This window comes from Chionomys nivalis, chromosome 9 (assembly GCF_950005125.1).
Source record: "Chionomys nivalis chromosome 9, mChiNiv1.1, whole genome shotgun sequence".
NCBI lineage: Eukaryota > Metazoa > Chordata > Mammalia > Rodentia > Cricetidae > Chionomys > Chionomys nivalis.
Window position 1 is genome coordinate 344,267 of NC_080094.1, and position 21,581 is coordinate 365,847.

At 43.3% G+C, this 21,581-nt stretch overlaps 1 protein-coding gene across 1 annotated transcript in view; it reads right to left on the reverse strand.

Moving 5' to 3' along the window:
- The window catches only part of Prpf6 (pre-mRNA processing factor 6), a 53,310-nt gene that overhangs the window by 18,902 nt on the left and 12,827 nt on the right, over positions 1–21,581 (reverse strand). The window contains exons 4-11 of the mRNA XM_057781492.1: positions 17,928–18,006; positions 17,013–17,189; positions 16,655–16,810; positions 12,416–12,510; positions 11,856–12,012; positions 11,220–11,382; positions 5,941–6,059; positions 4,173–4,391 (exon numbers count right to left, since the gene is read on the reverse strand). Of these exons, the coding sequence (XP_057637475.1) occupies positions 4,173–4,391; positions 5,941–6,059; positions 11,220–11,382; positions 11,856–12,012; positions 12,416–12,510; positions 16,655–16,810; positions 17,013–17,189; positions 17,928–18,006 (1,165 nt within the window). The remainder of the gene's footprint in view (positions 1–4,172; positions 4,392–5,940; positions 6,060–11,219; positions 11,383–11,855; positions 12,013–12,415; positions 12,511–16,654; positions 16,811–17,012; positions 17,190–17,927; positions 18,007–21,581) is intronic.

Consider the following 21,581-nt stretch of genomic DNA (forward strand, 5'->3'; position numbering starts at 1 on the left):
TTCCAGGACAGGCTCCAAAACCACAGAGAAACCCTGTCTCAAAAAAAAAAAAAAAAAAAAAAAAGTAATAGAGTAAAAATAAGCCACGTAAAGATGGAATATACAGGGGCAGGAGAGATGGCTCAGAGGTTAAGAGCACTGACTGCTCTTCCAGAGGTCCTGAGTTCAATTCCCAGCCCCCACATGGTGGCTTACAACCATCTGTAATGAGATCTGGTGCCCTCTTCTGGCCTGCAGGCATACATGGAGGCTGAACACTGTGCACATAATAAATAAATAAATCTTTAAAAGAGATGGAATATACACAGAGTCTGGATTATGTATATTTTGTGTTGTCTTTGAATTTTTTGACTGTGAAGGAGCTAAGTAACCAACATATGTACTTTAAAGGTATCTTGACTTTCAGAATTTTGAGTCTAAGGTTATGTTGCTTTGGAAAAGAGGTTCTGCTTTTGTTTCCACAGAGGATGAGAACCTGTGGAATCCTTCCCGAATAATATGATTTGATGGACTAAGACTCCCCAAAAGGTTGCTGTGAACACCCCCAAAAATTACTTCACCCAATAAACAGCAGGAAGCAGTTTGGAGAGAGCTACGCCCAAATTCCCTAAATAATTGTTTATAAATGTTTGTTTACATTTAAAGGTGAATGTGCTATAGAGATGGATACTTTGCATTGGTATAGATCTTGCTTTATTGATAGAAAATTAAGGTCAATTTTGCTATACTGTGTATATGTATTTCTGATTTTGATTAAAGTATTGTGTGCACAGCTCATTTAAAATGTAATGTATAATTAAGAAATATAGGTTAATAGATAATCATCTATAATAGTCAAACTTGTAGTCATGTTAGTTAAGATTTTCTAGATACACAGAGATGTATTTCAGATGGATAGGCATTCTTCAAACCTTTCAAAGACTACAGAATATGGCATTTAAAATGTTTAAGAACTTAGGACTTTTCATGACAATTAGACTCATCTGCTTCTGGCAACACCAATTACTTCAAAAGGAAGATGGGCATTGAAGAGGCTCCTTATGGAGTTTGCTAGCCACTTGGGCAAGAAACTGTTCTTGCCTAGACTGCTTGATGGTATGCTATATGAACTGGACTTGCAGGACCCACAGTTCCTGCTTCATGAAAGAGTCTTCCAGATACTCTGCAGGACACAGAAGAAAGCAACTGATGGACTTTGCCATTACAATGCAGAACAGATCTTCAAATTTCCTGATTCATGGAAAAGTCTGCTGGATACTATAGGCCTGTAGGCTGAAGATGGATGCCCCAATGGTACAGAAGACCTTTGGGTGACTGTCCAGGCAGTGAGATGTCTCTGTCCATTCTAGAGTTTTGGAATTTGCTTACAATGCACTTCCTGTTAACTTAGGTAATATTATACCCTTCTGGAGTCTTTGATAAAGTTGAAGAATAGATAGTTTTCCTTAGTTATGATAAAAGATAAAGTAGATATAAATATTGTAATTATGTTTCTTGCTTGATACCTGCTTTGTTATATGTAATTTTACTATGTTAAAGTTAAAGCCTTCCTTTTTATTTAGACAGAAAAGGGGAGGCGATGTGGGATTTCACTCTGTATGCTGTGATTACCACTGATTAATAAAGAAACTGCTTTGGGCCTATAGCAGAGCTATAAGGGAACAGAGCTAGGCAGGGAAAACTAAACTGAATGCTAGGAAAAAGAAGGCAGAGTCAGGAGAAGCCATGTAGGCCCGCCAGAGACAGACTCTGGATGGAACCTTGCCAGTAAGCCACAGCCACTTGGCAATACACAGATTAATAGAAATGGGTTAAATTAAGATGTAAGAGCTAGCCAATAAGACACTAGAGCTAATAGGCCAAGCAGTGATTTAATTAATACACTTTCTGTTTCTGTGTGGTTATTTCGAGTCTGGGCAGCTGGGAACGAACAAGCGGACTCCAACAATAATCAATAGCTAGGCAGGAAGAGGTTAGGTGGGGCTGCGGAATATCAGTTAAAGATATGCTACAGTCGCTTACACTGTGGAACATTTGTTTAATGATACAATGATGTGCTACATTCTTTTAGTTCCATTTGTTTAACTCTGTGAAGCTGTGTTACTTTTACCTGTTGAAAACATCTGAGTGGTCTAATAAAGAGCTAGGCAGGAGAAAGAATAGGTGGGGCTGGCAGACAGACAGAATAAATAGGAGGAGAAATCCTCCTATTTAAAAAAGAGACTCTAATTTTAAAATTAACAGTACATCTAAGTCCCATAACAATGCCTCCTTTCAGCAGGGGAGGTGATATCTTTAGACACAGTGAACAAAAACTTTCCAAAGAAGCTTACTGAGGGACTGGGTTAAGAGTGTTGTACAAGTATGAGTGCCTGAGTTCAAATTCCTGCCACGCACCCACATAAAAATCTGGCATGAGCTAGGCGATGATGATATACATGTTTAATTCCAGCACTTGGGAGGCAGAGACAGGTAAATCTCTGTGAGTTCGAGGCCAGCCTGGTCTACAGAGCAAGTTCCAGGATAGTCAAGTCTGTTACATAGAGAAACCCAAAACAAACTCGAAAAACAAAATTAAAGAAATAAACAAAAAAGCTGGTCATGACCAGGCATGATAGTGCACGCCTTTAACCTCAGCACTCTGGAGGCAGAGGCAGGGAGTTCTCTGAGCTGGAGGCCAGCCTGGTCTACAGAGTGAGTTCCAGGATAGTCAGAACTACACAGAAAAATCCTATCTAAAAAGCCCCCTGTCCCCCAGTGCTAGAGCAGGAAACCCAATGTCTTCCTCTGGCATCTAAGTATTTCAAATAGATAAATCTTTAACATACACACCACCACCAACAACAACTGAACCACACTGCTTAGGCTAGGCTAAGAGAATAAACACTTCCTATGTGACAAGGGCCATCGAAGGAGCCGATAACAAGGTGGAGCAAGCAACCAGTTGACAGGAAGTGATCAAGAAAAAAGCCACAAGCTGGGCGGTGGTGGCGCACGCCTTTAATCCCAGCACTTGGGAGGCAGAGGCAGGCAGATCTCTGTGAGTTCGAGACCAGCCTGGTCTATAAGAGCTAGTTCCAGGACAGGCTCCAAAACCACAGAGAAACCCTGTCTCGAAAAACCAAAAAAAAAAAAGAAAAAACCACAGAGAGTAAGAGGGAGTCAGAAGGATGGAGAGGAAGACACACAGGAAGTAGAAGGAAGGGAAACCGAGTTGGAGTTTTGCTTGAAACAGCATAGGAGAGGTCTTTTCTATCACATCAGTAGAGGAGGGAGGTCATCAGGGTGCTTTCTCTGCCTCTCTAAGCTAGCAGGCTTTCACCCCAGCATCTGGCTCCAGAATCATATGGTAAAACCAAACAATTGAGATTTTGCTAAAAACAAAACAGCACTTAGGAGGCTGAGGCAGAAGGTTCAAGACCAGCTACAGCTATACCGTACTGTGTACTCTAGGGCAGCTAGCTTCTGACCTTTTGAAGATTATCCCCCTCCTTGCCTCCTCTCTGGGTATAGTAGTAATGAGATATTATAGATATGTTTGCTGGATATAAAATACACAGGCACCACAGCCCTTTCAATCTGTAGTGTTCTGTCCACACTCTTGCCTTAAAAGGAGAAATCTGGCAGGATCTTACGGTGTAGATCTTACTGTCTCTGCTTCCTGACTCCTGGGATTAAAGGTGTGTGCCACAAGCATCCGGCCAGCCTATATCTTATATGAGACCTCAACACAAAAATCATCTGTAGGACACAGAAAGATGGCTCAGTGGTTAAGAGCACTGAATCTGAGTTCAATTCCCAGCACCTACACAGCAGCTTAGAATTGTCATTAACTCCAGTTCCTCTTTTGGAGCACAGATATGCACACAGTTAACCATCTATATACATAAAATAAAAATGGAAAAAATTGAGTCCAGCCTGGTCTACAAGAGCTAGTTCCAGGACAGGCTCCAAAAGCTACAGAGAAACCCTGTCTCAAAAACAAAAAAAACAAAAAAAAAAAAAGGAAAAATATTTACTTATCACTCATTCAAGATAGAGTCCTGCTATGTAGCCTAGCCAGGCTGTCCTTAAACTTGTAATCCTCCTGCCTTAGCTTCCTGAGTGCTGGTACATGTATGCAACACCAAAGCCTAACTATTTATTTAGAAGAACATTGAGCAACAGCTTACCTGGATCCACTGTTCCCGATTGATCTCAACACCGTTGGCCCGCAGGGAGGTGATGGCGCGGTCAATGATCTTCTCCACCATCTGAGTGTTCCCATTGGCCTCCTCCAGCTTGGCAGCTGTGATCCAGATGTGCCGGTCTGTAGGAATGTTCTCACGTGCTTTATTTAAGACCTTGCGAGCATTTTCATAAGTTTCCAGCCTTGCCAAAGCAAGCCAAAGCTACACAAAAAAGGGAGAAAAAAGGGAGAAGTGTGTTGAAGGCTGGTGGCACCAAGTGGCATCTTCCGGGCTGGATGGCCAGCCAGTCTCACTGGCCCACAGCACTTCTACAAAGTGCTTTCTGAAAGTTTTCAAACTTAAACAAAGCCTGAAATTATTCACAGGAGACCCCTTCACTACATCAACTGTTCAGCTGTGCTTCTGACACTGGTTACCACAAAAAGTTGATGGAACTCTATATCAGAGGTTCTAAGCACTGTTTAAATGTGCAGTGTGCCAGACTTGACAGCAAGTGCTAGGGTAAAAGGTGAGCAGAATGGAGGGCGGGGGTTAGAGAGTCGGCTCAGAGGTTAAGAGCACTGGCTGCTCTTCCAGAGGGCCTAAATTCAATTTCCAGAAACCACATGGTAGTTCATAACCATCTATAATGAGATCTGGTGTTCTCTTCTGGTATGCAGGTAGAACACTGCATAATAGACAGACAGACAGACAGGCAAACAGACAGACAGACAGACGGACGGACAGATGATGGATGGATGGATGTGCAGGTAGAACACTGTATGATAGATAGATAGATAGATAGATAGATAGATAGATAGATAGATAGATAGACAGACAGACAGATAGACAGACAGACATACGGACGGACAGATGATGGATGGATGGATGGATGTGCAGGTAGAACACTGCATGATAGATAGACAGACAGACAGACGGACAGATGATGGATGGATGGATGTGCAGGTAGAACACTGCATGATAGATAGATAGATAGATAGATAGATAGATAGATAGATAGATGGATGGATGGATGGATGGATGGATGGATGGATGGACGGACGGACGGACGGACGGATGATGGGTGGATGAATGTGCACATAGAACACTGCATAATAGACAGATCTTTAAAAAAAAACAGTGAGGCCGGGCGATGGTGGCGCACGCCTTTAATCCCAGCACTTGGGAGGCAGAGGCAGGCGGATCTCTGTGAGTTCGAGACCAGCCTGGTCTACAGAGCTAGTTCCAGGACAGGCTCCAAAGCCACAGAGAAACCCTGTCTCGAAAAACCAGAAAAAAAAAAAAAAAAAAACCCAGTGAGCCAGATGGGTTCACAGACAGTTGTGTGATGATGCTTAGACCTCTGGAATTCTCATGCCCCAAAACTACTGACTGCAACATTCCACCCCTAAAATGTGCAGAATATTTTAGTTTGAGTGTGAATGTGTGCACATTCCTGAGTAGTGCCCAACACAGTTCTCTATAGCTATGAGGGATGACCAAAAAAGAGACTCAGTCTTGTCCATCTACCACATACACTGTGCACCAATGTGTACTGTGCACCACTTGTGTATTTCACACCCTCCACATGCAATGCACTTTTACCTGTAGCATGACTAATTGAAGCCACCTGCTACCTTACTTAGCAACTACTATAGAATACCATTCTGGGTTTCATAATGCCCTCTAATGCCAGGAACAGTAGCTTAAGTAAGCAGCATACATATAGCAGTCTCAGGCACTGGGCTTCGCTTAAGCCTGGCAGACTCACCTCCACACTAGTGGGACAGCACTCCACTGCTCGGCTCAACATGATCCTAGCGTCTTCAGGCTCCTCAAGCTCAACAGCAGCTTTCCACAATCGGACAGAGTTTGGAACGTGCTCCAGGGCTAGGAACGTCAAATAAGAGACTGGTGTCAGGATGACGCTGCCAGTTGGGTAAGACAGCCCCCCACAGTGATAATCAAAAGCTGCAAACATGTCCGTTTGGTCAGCCCTTTGATGTTGACGTAGACATAAAGCCAGAAAGAAGAAACAGTCGAAGGTCATTAAAGTTGTATCAACAGGACTTGTCACATCGATACTATACAGCTCCACTGAAATTTGAGAACAAGATGAACAAGAAAACTTTAGGCTATATACGGGGAAAGACTTAAGTTGTCTAGATTGAGGGCAATGTTACATGGGCACATACTCGGTAAGACATCAAACTGTAAACCTAAAATCCATGTATGGCTTACTAAAAATATATTTTAAATGACCAGTATCAAAAAGACCTACTGATTATATATATATATATATATATATATATATATATATATATATATATATATATTTTTTTTTTTTTTTTTTGGTTTTTCGAGACAGGGTTTCTCTGTGGTTTTGGAGCCTGTCCTGGAACTAGCTCATGTAGACCAGGCTGGTCTCGAACTCACAGAGATCCGCCTGCCTCTGCCTCCCGAGTGCTGGGATTAAAGGCGTGCGCCACCATCGCCTGGCCTGATTATATTTTCCCTTAAGAATACCTGAAACTTCAAAAAAGAAAAAGTCATAAGCAAACTCTGGAAGGAACTCCTACAGAACGATGATGGGATACTCCATGAGCACCAAACTCGTGTGTGTGTATGTGTGTGTGTGTGTGTGTGTGTGTGATGTTTCATCATTAGATAACTAAGACAATGACCCATTCACTGGCAAGCAGCATGACAGGTAGCATGGACACCCCACAGAGGCAGTCCAGGTTCTTGGCAGGTGGCAGAAGTTTCACCATATTCCTAGAATATATTGTGACTTAAACTTGTGAATGACTTATCTCGGCAGTCTGCAAGTTTTTGGTATGTGACTTACTCCCCCCAGCTCCAGGATTTGCTATATAATTAAGGATGTCTTTACGTAGTGAAGGAAGACTTTGAGCTCCTAATCCTCCTGTCTCTACCTTTCACAGGATGGGATGTGTCCCCATACCCTGCTTACTTCCACAATTGTCTATTACTTTTCATGTTGTGTACGAATGTTGGAAATTGAAACAAGAGAAACTGTGGATGAAGACGACTGTAAAAAACTGCAGTGGAGCCGGGCAGTGGTGGCACACTACTTTAATCCCAGCACTCGGGAGCAGAGGCAAGAGGATCTCTGTGAGTTCAAGGACAGCCAGGTCGACAAGAGCTAGTTCCAGGACAGACTCCAAAGCCACAGAGAAACCCTGTCTCGAAAATACAAAACAAACAAACAAACAAAAACTGCAGTGTAGCTCACGGATAAAGCTCTTTCTTGGCATGTATGAAACCCTGGAGTCAACACCACCATCCCATCACCACACACACACACACACACATGCACAAACACACACACTCTGCTATGTGTTCAAAATGAACCTAGGAGTTCATGACCAATGCTAAAAAGAAAACATGAGCCAGGTGCAGTGATGAACACCCATAGACCTAGGTATTTGGGAAGCTGAGACAGGAAGATTCCTAGATTAAACCGAGTAACAGGATTGGGATTAACCTGGCTAACTGAGACAATGTCTCTTTTAAAAATATTTAAAATGTTAAAAATTGGGGATGGCTGTAGCTCAGTAGCGAAATGCTTGACCAGTACATGAGATCCTGGATTAATAAAATAAAAACAAAAACAAAAACCCTTAAATCTTAAGTAAATAAGCATCATTAATACTAGAGAGCAGCTCATTATTCCAAAAGTGTGTGTTGGGGGGGGGGTGTCTGGAGAGATGGCTCAGCTGTTAAGAGCACTGGCTGCTCTTCCAGAGATCCTGAATTCAACCACATGGTGGCTCACAACCATTTGTAATGAGATCTAGTGCCCTCTTCTGGCCTGTAGGCAGACTCACAGGCAGAACACAGTTAAAAAAAAAAAAAAACAGTAATGAATCAAGCACTTACTAAAAATCAGAGTAACTAAATCTTAATATAAGTAAATTCTCCTTAGACTAATACTGGTAGCCGGGCAGTGGTGGCACACGCCTTTAATCCCAGAACTCAGGAGGCAGAGGCAGGTGGATCTCTGTGAGTCTGAGGCCAGCCTGGTCTACAGAGTGAGTTCCAGGACAGTCAGGGCTGTTATACAGAGAAGCCCTGTCTTGCAGAAAAAAAAGAAAAGAAAAGAAGAGAAGAGAAGAGAAGAGAAGAGAAGAGAAGAGAAGAGAAAAGAACAGAAAAATACTGGAAAGAACATCATCAATATCACTTCCAATGACTGAGAGGGGGCACCTACCTCTGTTCCAGATGGCAACTGAAATCTACAAAGAATTAAACACAGGCCTTTCAGTCACTGCTCAATCTAACCTCACAACGGAGAGCAGAGGGAGAGAATGAAAGAGAGAGAGAGAGACACAGAGAGAGAGAGCTCTGCTTACACATACAAAGGGGGAAAAAGCTGGTTATGGTAGTGCATAACTTTAATTCCAGCACTTGAGAAGCAGAGAGGACCTCTATGCGTTCAAGACCAACCTGGTCTATATCACAATTACCAGTGCTATGTAGTAAGACTGTCTCAAAAAGCAAAAATTGTCAGGCAGTGGTAGCACCTGCCTTTAATTCCAGCACTCTGAAAACAGAGACAGGCAAATCTCTGGGAGTTTGAGGCCAGCCTGGTCCACAGAGCAAGTTCCAGGACAGGTTCCAAAGCTACAGAGAAATCCTGTCTTGGGGGGGGGGGGGGGGAAGCAAAAATTAAGGGCTGGAAAATGGCTCAGTAGTTAAGAGCACTTGCTGCTCTTGCAGAGAATAGAGATTCAGTTCCCAGCACCCACTTGGTGGCTCACAACTGTCTGTGAACTCCAGTTCTAGGGGCATCTGAGGCTCTCCTCATGTGGCGCATGCAGCACCTCAGAGGCCAGAGATGTAGTAAAAGTAAATAAATAAAAATAAATCTTTGAGCTAGAAAGATGTCTCAGCGATGAAGGGCATTGGCTGCTCTTTGGGAGGACCGGGTTTTGATTCCCAGCACCCACATGGTGACTGACAACCTTCTCTAACTCCAGTCCCAGAAGATCATCCTCTTCTGGCCTCTGTGGGAACCAGACACGCATATGATACAGAGACTTAAATGTGGGCAAAACACTCATACACATAATTTTTTTATTTTAAAAAACAAAACAAAACGTTCACTTGATTCTAATAGAGGTTCCAGATCTACCTTCCAATTTACAAAAGAACCATGACTGCAGAGCATGGAGCCTACAGAATTAATCTTCCTCTTTCAAGAACCTTAATGCACACTGACCACGCATGCACATGCAGACACATGCACATGGTGTGCGGAGATGACAACTACCTCTATAGTTAAGACAGTACTGTGAAATATTCTTCTAGATGTTGCAGGGGGAAACCACCTGTGTCCACAAACCCAGTGCAGTGGTGCACTCCTGTAATCTCAGCACTCAGAAGGCAGACGAGAGGATCGCCTTAAGTTCATGGCCACTCTGAATAAGTTCCAGGTCAGCTAGTGAACACAATGAGACCCTGTCTCAAAAACCCACAAAAGGGCTGCTCAGCAGGTAAAGGTACCTGCCACCGAGTCTGAAAGCTCAAGTTCAATCCCTGGGATGGATAATTAAGAGAGAACCAACTCATGCAAGTTGTCCTCTAACTTCCACATGTACACTGTGGTACACACACATAAATAGACACACACAAACACACAATATAATTTTCTTTGTGTTTTTTTGGTTTTTTTTTTTTTTTTTTTTTTTTTTGGTTTTTCGAGACAGGGTTTCTCTGTGGTTTTGGAGCCTGTCCTGGAACTAGCTTTTGTAGACCAGGCTGGTCTCGAACTCACAGAGATCCGCCTGCCTCTGCCTCCCAAGTGCTGGGATTAAAGGTGTGCACCACCACCGCCCGGCACACAATATAATTTTCAAAAGCCACAAATAGAAAGAAAAAAAATGTCTGCACATTTTAGATAAACATGTTAAGTACAGAATGGGGAGCCAGTCAGTGGTGATGCACGCTTTTAATCCCAGAAAAAACTACTACCAGCTGGAGATCACTCATCCAGGTAAAGTGCTTACTCTGGATACCAGCTTCTGTTCTGAAGCCAAGTTCAAAAGCAGCATTTATGATAAGATCTGGTACAGGGAACAACAGCACTACTTTTATGAATTAGAGTAACAAGCAATTCACAAACTGCCTACAAATGCTGTAACTTCTCTGAGATGACTCCAAGAAGAGTGCTTGCTCCTCATCCAGAGGACCCAATTCAGTTCCCAGTACCCTGTAGGGTTGTTCTCGACTGCCTGTAACTCCACTCCAGGGGATTTGATGGACACTTTTCTAGCCTCTGGGACTCTAGTATACATATGTACATACACACACACACAATACACACACATACACACATAAATACTTCTGTTTTTTGGTTTCTGAGACAGGGTTTCTCTGTGTAGCCCAGGCTTTCCTGGACCTTGCTCTGTAGACCAGACTAGACTGGCCTCGAACTCACAGAGATCCGCCTGCCTCTGACTCCTGAGTGCTAGGATTAAAGGCATGCGCCACCATTGCCTGGCAATCTTTATTTTTCTTTTTAAAAAACGAAGGCAAAACTGTATTTTAACTGACGATGGATGGATAGCATGAGGTGCAGTCCAGTCAGTGCAGGAAGGAATTCAACGACCATGTACTCAGGTGTGACCACCAGTGATCTCAGACCTACACCAAGGGGTACACTACCCTGTAGAAACACCTCAGATCATGTCAAAGGGCCTGGCTGAGTACACTCTCATCTAGCCTCCAGAGCCATAGAAGCAGGCTGGAATTCAAGCTGTCCCTGTACTGCGAATAAGGAAAATTGGGATGACAGTGACTCACACTTTATAAAGCAGGGATGTGGCCTCCAACCAGGGTGAGAACTCCCCACCAGAGTCCCTTCCTTACAGAAGGTTCAAGGGCAGAGGGACCAGTCCAGGAAAAGGCCTAGACAACATCACTAGCTTCTTAACTACTCTCACAGAAAGCCTGAGCAGAGGAGCAAAGCTGCTCTCCAAGAGAACAAAGCATCAGAAAGTAAGAACACCTGCCAGGAAGGCTTACCTTTCCGAAGAACACGCTTCTTTGCTCGAATGTCAGTTTCTAGCTCTGCTGCTCGAATGTAAATCCTGACAGACTGTGGGAGATGACGGACAGCTTGTGCCACCACAGCCTTGGCTGTGTCCCCAGGCTGCAGCCTGGCTGCTTCTAGCCATACATCTTCACTCTGGGGAAAAATAAAAAGTAAAAAACTCAATAAGAACAGCCTAGAAACCACAAGGGAGAAGTGGGTACTACCTCTGGGGCCCCCAGATACCTAGAAGAGGGCATCAGATCCTTTGAAATGGAGTTACAGACAGTTGTGAGCAGCCACTGCAGCTTCTGGAAATCAAACTAAGGTCCTCTAGAAGAGCAGTCAGCACTTTCAAATGCTGAGCTGTCTGCTTGTCCCAACCTCTAGGTTTCTTTTGTTATGACAAGCTACCTAGTTCATCCCTTTCAGTGCAGCTTACCCTGCCATTATAATGGTGGGTCAGTCTCTGCTCCATATAAAACCAAGCAAGAAACTCCTTTCCCTCTACTTATAACCTTGCTCCGGCTCCATTTCTCCATATAGGTACCATGCCTTGCAGAACACAGAGGGTTTTCTGGGAGCCAGAAAGCATGTAGCTGTCAAGAGCAATGCACTATAGGCTTCACCTTGGGGCACATCTCTGTCCCTTTCATAATAAGGTTCCGAGCCACTTGTAGCTTTCCAGTGACTTCTTCCAGGCGAGCTGATGCAATCCAAGCTGGTGGATGATGAGGGTTTGTTTCTCGAACAGATTTGAGAAGTAGCCGTGCCTTCTTAATGTCACTGTAAGAATGAGAAGGCACAACATCAGGTCACACGACCAGAGATATAACAAGAATCAGGAAGAAGGCACCTCCTTCATACACAAGGCATAAATTGCTAATGAAAACCTTTTGAAAATGCAAAATCCAAAAGAGCTCTGTTGGCCCTGAGCAAACAAACTGAGACCTGAATGTCAGACAGGAAAAATGAGACAAATACCAGCTGCTTTCTAGCTCACCATAAGCACTGACCTTACTATCTGTAAAATAGTTAACACATACAGTAAATAAATACAAATATATTTCTACATTTCTCAAAACATCCATGTCATATTTTGACTGTATATTCTTTTTTTCTAAAACTCCACAACATACTAGGCAATTCAAGTTCCCATTTCAACCTACCAATTCTGCAACATACTCACTTTATGTCCCCTCCGTGGGTTGGGATCATGGAATTTAGATCCGTCAGATAGCCTTTGGGGTCCACAACAGTTTGCCCACTCACTGAATCAGATACCTACAAGGTAAAGGTGAGAATCAGTTAGACATGACCAGCAATGACTAAAACAAAGAATGAATTACCAAGGGCCCTGGAGACCCTCCTAACAAATCTACCCAAGGAAAAATAGTCAAGAGGAAAATTATCTTACTCTAACTCAGACAACAGTTGGTGATTAGGAAAATGTCTTCTATAGAGAAAGTGTAGAAATCTTCTACAAGAATTAATATTGGGGGTAGGAATAGAGTTGAGGGAAAAATGGCTCCCATAGGCCCAAGTGTGAATATTTGGTCCCCAGCTGGTGAAACTATTTGGAAAGAATTAGGGGATAGGACGCTCACTGGAGGTAGGCTTTGAGGTTTCAAAAGATTTGTGCCAACCGGGCAGTGATGGCACATACCTTTAATCTTAGCACTTGGGAGGCAGAGGCAGGCAGATCTGTGAGTTAGAAGCCAATCTAAGGACAGCCAAAGTTACATAACAGAGAAACCCTGTCTCGGGAGGAAAAAAAAAAACTTGTGCCATTCTCAGTGCACCCCTCTCTCTGGCAGGTGGTTGTGGATCAAAACCTGAGCTCTCAGCTGTTCCTTCACTCCACCATGGACTCTTACACTCTTGTGGAATATCACTTTAACTATGCAAATGTGCTACATCTGTTTATGCTGCATTTGTTTAATTATGTAAAAATGTGTTGCTGTTTTACCTTGCCTGCCTAAGGCACCTGATTGGGCTAATAAAAAGCTGAACAGAGGGATAGGCAAGGTTGACAGGCAGAGAAAATAAGTAGGAGAAATCTAGGTTCAAGGGAGAAGAAGAGGGGCTGGAGAGATGGCTCAGAGGTTAAGAACACTGGCTGCTCTTCCAGAGGTCTTGAGTTCAATTCCCAGCAACCACACGATGGCTCACAACCCTCTATAATGAGATCTGGTGCCCTCTCCTGGGCTACAGGCATACATCACACATGCAGGGAGAATGCTGTTAACATAATAAATCTTTTTTTAAAAAAAAAAAAAAAAGAGGAGGAGAGAATGAGGGAGAAAGAGGGACATGCCTGGGTCCAGAAGCCAGGCAGCTGCCAGACAGAAGGACACAGAACAAAGAGGAAAGTAAGATATGCAGAATGAAAGAAAGGTAAAGTCCTGAGGCAAAATGTAGATTAAAAAAAAAAATAGATTAAAACAGAGCTAAGATAAGGCCAAGCATTCAGAACCAATAACCAATTTCCACGTCATGATTTGAGAGCTTGTTGGTGGTCCAAAAGAAAGTGTGCTATGTACTCTGAAATCACAAACCAAATGAAATGCTTTCTTTTATAGGTTATAGGTTATAGGTGACCTTGGTCATGGTCTTTTATCACATCAACAGAAAAAACAGAAAAGCAACAAAGACAGAAAGAGAACCCAAAAGTTCCAGGGAAAAATACTCAAGTAAACATATAAAAAAAATTGCCTTTCCAATGTTGTGGGATAATCTTTTTATATGCTGTGATGTGTCTTTGCCAAAGTGCCTTCTGATTGGTTTAAAGAGCAGAATGGAACAGCAGGGCAGGTTGGTAGGACTTCTGGGGACAGAGAAGTCTCAGGAGAAGAAAGGTGAAGTTGCCAGCCAGATGCAGAGGAAGCAGATGGGCAGCACAGAGTCAAGATAACCTAGTCAAAGAACGCAGACTAAGAGACACAGGTTAATGTAAGTTATAAGAACTAGTTAGGAACAAGCCTAAGTCAAGGCCAAGCTTTTATAATTCAGAAGTCTCTGTGTCATTTTTTCCAAGCTGGTGGCCCAAAGAAAAATCCTATCTACATTCCAAAACTGACTTAAACCAAGAAATTTAAAGGTTGGTAACTACAATATTTTAATTTCAATACAGCAGTTCATTCTACTATTATAATTGTGAGTTTTTTAAACTGCCAAGATAAGCCAGGTAGCACAAGCCTATAATCCAACTACTTAGAAGGCTGAGGCAGGAAGAGGCAAAGTTCAAAGCCCACCTCGCTACACAGTGAGCTCATGGCCTTCACAACTTACTGAGTATCAATCCAACATTAAAAACTAAAAATTAGCCAGCCATGGTGGCACATGCTTTGAATACGAGCACTCTGGAGACAGAGGCAGGTGGATCTCTGTAAGTTTGAGAGGTTGACAGAGTGAGTTTTAAGACAGGGCAACCCTGTCTAAAAACAAAAACCACAAACTAAAAACAGCCAGCAAGGGCATGCAGCTTTAAAATCAGCAAACAGAAGGCAGAGGCAGGTAGAGCACTGCTGTGGGATATTTTGACTGCATTCTGATGCTCTTGAGTGTGCCAATAAAGTTAGCTTTGAATCAGAGAGCAGAGCTAGGCACTAGGTTTTGGAGGACAGATAGAGAGACATACAGGAAACAGCAGGGTAGGGCTCAGAGAAAGTCTCAGCCTTTTTGGATGAAGTAATAGGAGGGAGAGAGAGAGGGTGAAGGTCAGAAGAAGGTCACTAGCTGTTTCTCCCCTGCTTCTCTGGTCATTCAACATTCTTACCCCAATATTTGATTCCCGAGTTTTTATTGATAAAGAATAATTAGATAAATGCTCCAGAGCGCTGGTCTACATATCCAGTAGGTCAGTCAAATAGTAAGAGCCTGATTTAGGAAAAAAAAAAAAAAAGAGTAGAAAGGCCTGGAGATTTTGTGAGCTGTCTGCCTAATAGTAAACATGAGGGCCTAAATTAAAATACCCAGCACTCATGTTAAAAATGTGTGTGTGTATGTGTGTGTGTGTGTATAATATATTAAAAAATGCATGGTCATGTGTGCCTCTTATTTTGTTTTTTGAGATAGGGTTTCTCTGTGTGGCCTTAACTGTCCTGGAACTCACTCTATAGACCAGGCTAGCCTCAAACTCAGAGAGATCTACCCACCTGACTCCCGAGTGCCGGGATTAAAGGCCTGTGCCACCATCAAACAACCCGACTGTCCAGAAACTTGCTTTGTAGCATAGGCTGGCCTCAAACTCACCGAGACCCATCTGCCTCTACTTCCCAAGTGCTGAGATTAAAGGTATACACCACCATGCCCAGCAGCTATTGGTTTTTTATTGTAAAATACTTTCTATTATAAGTTTTCCAAAATGCAATAACAAAAGGTTAGGAATTTAGTTCAGTGATAGAACACTTGCCTAGCAAGTGTAGGAGCCTGGATTCATTCCCAGTGCTTAAAAAAGGACAGTAAGCTTTATCAATAGAGTATGTGACGCTGTTGGGAGGTATGATGGCCTCATACCTCCAAGGGACAGACTAGCATGTCACACAGGACTGGCTTTTTACTTATTTATCTGCTTGGTTTTTTTGTTTGTTTGTTTGTTTTTTGTTTTTTACAGAGCCACAGTGGTTTCTCTGTTGCTCCGGAGCCTATCCTGGAACTAGCTCTTGTAGACCAGACTGGCCTCAAACTCAGAGATTCTCCTGACTTTGCCTCCCGAGTGCTGGGATTAAAGGCGTGTGCCACCACTGCCTGGTTCTGGCCTTTTATTTGCTGTGCTAAGTGCACACGCCCTGTACTCACCTGCGAACAGAATCTCATCTACTCTATGACAAGGGCAGAGTATCATTTCATGACAAAACATAAAGAATAAACTTTACGGGGGCTAGAGAGATAGCTCAGAGGTTAAGAGCACTGGCTCTTCTTCTAGAGGTCCTGAGTTCAACAGCAACCACATGGTGGCTCACAACAATCTATATATAATGAGATCTGGTGCCCTCTTCTGACCTGTAGGCATATGTACAGGGAGAACACTGTATACATAATAAATAAATCTTTTTTGAAAAAATTTTTACATATATCTGTTTTTAATTTGTTGAGTGTTTTGTTTTGTTTATGATGGGGATCAAACGAAGGGCCTTGATGTCCAAGACAAGTGATCTACCAACTGAGCTACATCCCCCAAATTTGTTCCTTTCTCCCCCTTTCAGTATCATTTTTAAGAAAATACACATGAGCCGGGCGGTGGTGGCGCACGCCTTTAATCCCAGCACTTGGGAGGCAGAGGCAGGCGGATCTCTGTGAGTTCGAGACCAGCCTGGTCTACAAGAGCTAGTTCCAGGACAGGCTCCAAAACCACAGAGAAACCCTGTCTCGAAAAACCAAAAAAAAAAAAAAAAAAAAAAAGAAAATACACATGACAAATTCTCACCTGGCTAAGCCTCATGTCCATCAGGGTATTTCTTGCTTGGCCAATCTTCCTCATATCCAGCTCCCCTGTACCAGGTGTCATCAACCCTGGTGTCATTCCACCAGGGTACGGTGTGTTCAGGCCACCCGGATAGGGTGTGTTCAGACCTCCAAATTGCTAAGGAGAATAAAACACTGACTTGCACTGTCATGCTGAGGATTCCACCACCGCCTTTAAACACTGCCCCTACTCCCCATGTCCTAATAGGCACAGCTATGCAGACTCTTCCACATCACAGCTACAGAAGCATTCAACATCCAACCTCTCACCGCACCCTTTTCAGACTAAAGAAGCCCCATTTGCCCATTCAGATACTCACAGTTTGTCGAGGATCCACAGATGTGTGGTTCTCTCCAGTCTGTAAATGTTTGGCAAAGAAACTGTCAGGAACAGGAGTCAGCTTCTCATAGCGCGGATTCCGTTGGCGTTTGTTTCTGGCATCGCCAACTTCTGGGATGCTCAGCCACTCTTCTTCTGTGACCTCTGCCAACTTCCTCTGGAAATATGCAGAACCCAAATGTTAGTCATCTACAGGACTTCCTGTCTTCCTCAAGGCTCTGGCCTATTGTTCCTTAGAATGACTGATGTAGAGATGGTTTCCCATTTGAAAAAAAAAAATGAGGGGCTGGAGAGATGGCTCAGAGGTTAAGAGCAATGGCTGCTCTTCCAGAGGTCCTGAGTTCAATTCCCAGCAACCACATGGTGGCTCACAACCATTTGTAATAATGAGATCTGGTGCCCTCTTCTGGCACAAAAGCATATATGAAGATAAGAGCACTCATACATAAAATAAACAAATGAATCTTAAAAAAAAAAAACAGTAGCTTTGCTTTTTAAAACATAGGACAAGCCGGGCGGTGGTGGCGCATGCCTTTAATCCCAGCACTCGGGAGGCAGAGGCAGGCGGATCTCTGTGAGTTCGAGACCAGCCTGGTCTACAAGAGCTAGTTCCAGGACAGGCTCCAAAACCACAGAGAAACCCTGTCTCGAAAAAACCAAAAAAAAAAAAAAAAAAACCATAGGACAGATGATCAAATACATCCTCCCCTAAGCAATTAATCCTCTAAGTATAGAGCAGAGTTAGTAAAGGTTCAACAGTGTAGCAACAGCAGAGCAGTTTGGTCTCCACTGCTGAGATGAGGGCCTGAGGACCAGTGTGCCAACCCGTTTGCCCACCTTGAGATCTGTGCTGAGATGAGGGCCTGAGGACCCGTGTGCCAACCCATCTGCTCACCTTAAGATCTGAAAATTGCTGCTGGATTTTGGGACGTTCCATTCGGTATTTTTCAATCTCTTCTTTCTCCCTTTGTTCTCTAGGGGAAAAAAAATGTGCCTGCATTAGAAATATTAGATGTAGGGTTTGGAGAAGTATTAGATATAGGCTTAGAGCACTTGTTCTTGTAGAGAAGGCACAGCTATCCACAGCTCCAGTTCTAAGAGGTCCTACAGGATAAAAGGGCCAAGAGGTCCTACAGGATAAAAAGGCCAGTCAAAAAAACCCAATCAATCCCTGAGCACAAAACCTAGCACCCTGACCCTGAACCCAGAACCAGTGAAATAAACATACCCTGGATCTGAAACCTGAGCCAGTAAAAGAAACACTTTTAGCTCTGAACCCAGAACGTAAGAAACACACCCTGACTCTGAAACCACTTTGGCCCTAGAAAGAGAGCCAGGGAAAGAAATAGACCTTAGCCCTGAAAATAGAGCCAAAAAGCTAGAGTCAGTGAAAGAAACACAGTTTGACCCTGAAACCACAGCCAATTCTACCCTGAACAAACTAATCCCTGAACAGGAAAACCAGCCAATCTCTGAGCAGAAAATCTTCTCCCTGGGAAAACTCCACCCCTAAGAAGCCCTACAGAAGCCCCTCTGCCTGCTCAGCTGCTGGCTGTCCTTTACTACCCTGGCAGAGACAGCCCCTCTCCTGAACTCCTCCTTCCCAAATCTCTTTCTTAAAAGAGTTTTGGGTGAAGATCTTCTTTCACAGGTGCAGAAAAGAACCTCCCTTAGAGGAGCTGAGCATAAAAACCAAAAGAAACAGTTACATCTGCTGCTAGGAAATTCTGGGGAGTTGAGCAGAAAAACTTTTTGCCAGAACCAGAGGAGATGCAACATTTCTGCAGAGGCTTCCCTTTAACGGAGTAAAGGTGAAGCAGAAGCAGTATCTTGGGCCAAAGTGGAGCAGAAGAAACAGATAGCTCTGTTAGGACAGGAACCGTACACAGTTCAGCCGTAACAGCTCTCTCTGGGACAGAAGCAGGAGTACTACATCCTGCCGGGAGACCACCCCCTACTGCACCCCAGCTTAAGGTATAGCCTGACTTCACAATATATCAGGATGCCTTATCCAGCCTCCAGAGCTATCCTATTGCAGCTTCAGGTATAGCCTGATTTCCAGACAAATCAGAATACCTTCCCTCCAGAGCTGTCCCTCTGCAGCTCCAGAGCTCACCTACAGATCCAATGCTCTTTTTGACATCCATGGGCACTAGGCATGCACTCAGTACACATACAGACATGCAGACAAAGCAGTCATACATACAAAATGAATAAGTCTTAAAATTTTTTTTTTTTTTTTAATTTTCGAGACAGGGTTTCTCTGTAGCTTTGGAGCCTGTCCTAGAACTCCCTTTGTAGACCAGGCTGGCCTTGAGCTCACAGAGATCCGCCTGCCTCTGCCTCCCAAGTGCTGGGATTAAAGGCGTGCGCCACCACCACCCGGCTTAAAAAAAATTTAAAAAAAAATTGGATGCCCAATGCAAAATGAAGTTGTCTTGTTGTCTATCTTTATTATGCAACCAAAACCAATTCCACACACTTAATAATTACCTAGAATATATTTTAGGCAACTGTAAATATAATCACAAATCTAATCGTTCAATTATTTACCAAATGAAAACAAAAACTAGAGAAATCAGATATTTTACTTTCCTAGATGTTCCTTGAGTGATAATATGTTTACATAAAAATAAATCGCCGGGCCGGGCGGTGGTGGCGCACGCCTTTAATCCCAGCACTTGGGAGGCAGAGGTAGGCGGATCTCTGTGAGTTCGAGACCAGCCTGGTCTACAAGAGCTAGTTCCAGGACAGGCTCCAAAGCCACAGAGAAACCCTATCTCGAAAAAACAAATAAATAAATAAATAAATAAATAAATAAATAAATAAATAAATCGCCGGGCGGTGGTGGTGCACGCCTTTAATCCCAGCACTTGGGAGACAGAGGCAGGCGGATCTCTGTGAGTTCGAGACCAGCCTGGTCTACAAGAGCTAGTTCTAGGACAGGCTCCAAAACCACAGAGAAACCCTGTCTCAAAAAACAAAATAAATAAATAAATCCATTAGAGTCAGGTATGATGGCACACATCCTTAATCTCAGCACTGGGAGGCAGAAATAGGCAAATCTCTGTGAGTTCAAGGCTAGCCTGGTCTATGTATTTATATAATGATACATGATTCCAGGACAGCCAGGGCTATGAAGAGACTGTGTGTCCAGAAAAAAAGAAAAAAAAATCCATTATAAAGAAAAACATATTTTACTCAGTTAAACAGCACACCTGATCTACACTTCAACACTGTACTCCATAGTGTCAGCTGTGATGGACCAGCCTAACTCCATCTTAAGGATGGAAATCATTCTAAGGTCAGAACAAGTTCATTTCTGTCTGCTGCAAAATTCAAGTTGATCATTCTTTAACCTGTTTCCGGAATTTGACATGCTCTCCTCCACACTATGGAGTTTGACTGACACATTAAATATACCAATAAGATGTTCTACCAAATTAATTTTAAAATGTTCAGCCAAGTTCCTATGTAACCAAAATTCCTCTGAAACTGCCCCCTGACCCTTAAAAACCCTTTATTCTTGCAGTTTTTTAGACAATATAAACCCTATCCTTTCTTGCATTTGATGCTATATTTTCAAACCCTACTTTAGGGAGATAGGCTTGTCTGACAGAAAATAAAACTTGCTTATTAATTTGATAAAGATTTAGGTAATGGTCTTTACTCTCATTTGGTAGACTTAAATTAACAGTTGTTTCCTCCCATTGGTTACCTGGCCGATGAGAAGCTATAGCAACACTATCACTGTCCAAAAACTCAAGAGACTATTGTTCAGCTGGAACCTTCAGCTCACTTTTTCACTTTTGCTGAATCCAGATAGTCCCATCCCTGTCTCTCTGTCTGTCTGTCTGTCTCTCTGTCTGTTTCTCCCTTCCTCCCTTCCCCCTCCCTCCCTCCAAACCGCACCTTCTCAGAGAATCTCTGAACCAAGGACCAAAAAGGCCAATTCCAAATTCTTGGCGGCTATGGCAGCTCCTCCCCTGAAGGCACCAGCAGCCTAAGTCCCCACCCAAACACTCCAGCTTTTGACCACACTTGAGCACGAACCCAGCTTGTGTGGGACACATCATCACACCTCACCTACAGGCTAGACAAGCTCCCTACTCTAGTTCAGGTGTGTGACTTCTCTGGCCCCATTTCTGGGACTGGAGGACTCACCCAGGAGTTGCTCTGCTCAAATAAACCTGTTCCTTTTCTTTTCCAATTTGGCTTGATCTGGCTTATTGCATTGACAGAGAAACCTATTACTGGGGTACAGAAAACCTATTAACTATCTTATCCATATTACTAGTTCCAAAAAAAGTAAAAGTTCAAAGTATGGTTTATTTTTTTTCAAGACATGGTTTCTCTGTGTAGCCAGCCCTGGTTGTCCTAGAACTCTCGCTGTAGAGGAAGCTGGCCTTGAACTTAGGCATCTGCCTGCCTCTGTTTCCCAAGTACTGAGATTAAAAGTGTGTACCACTATGGCAGGCTCAAAGTATGGTTTCTACTGGGCACATGGAACAGGCCTTTAATCCTAGAACATGGAATGCAGAGCAGGAAA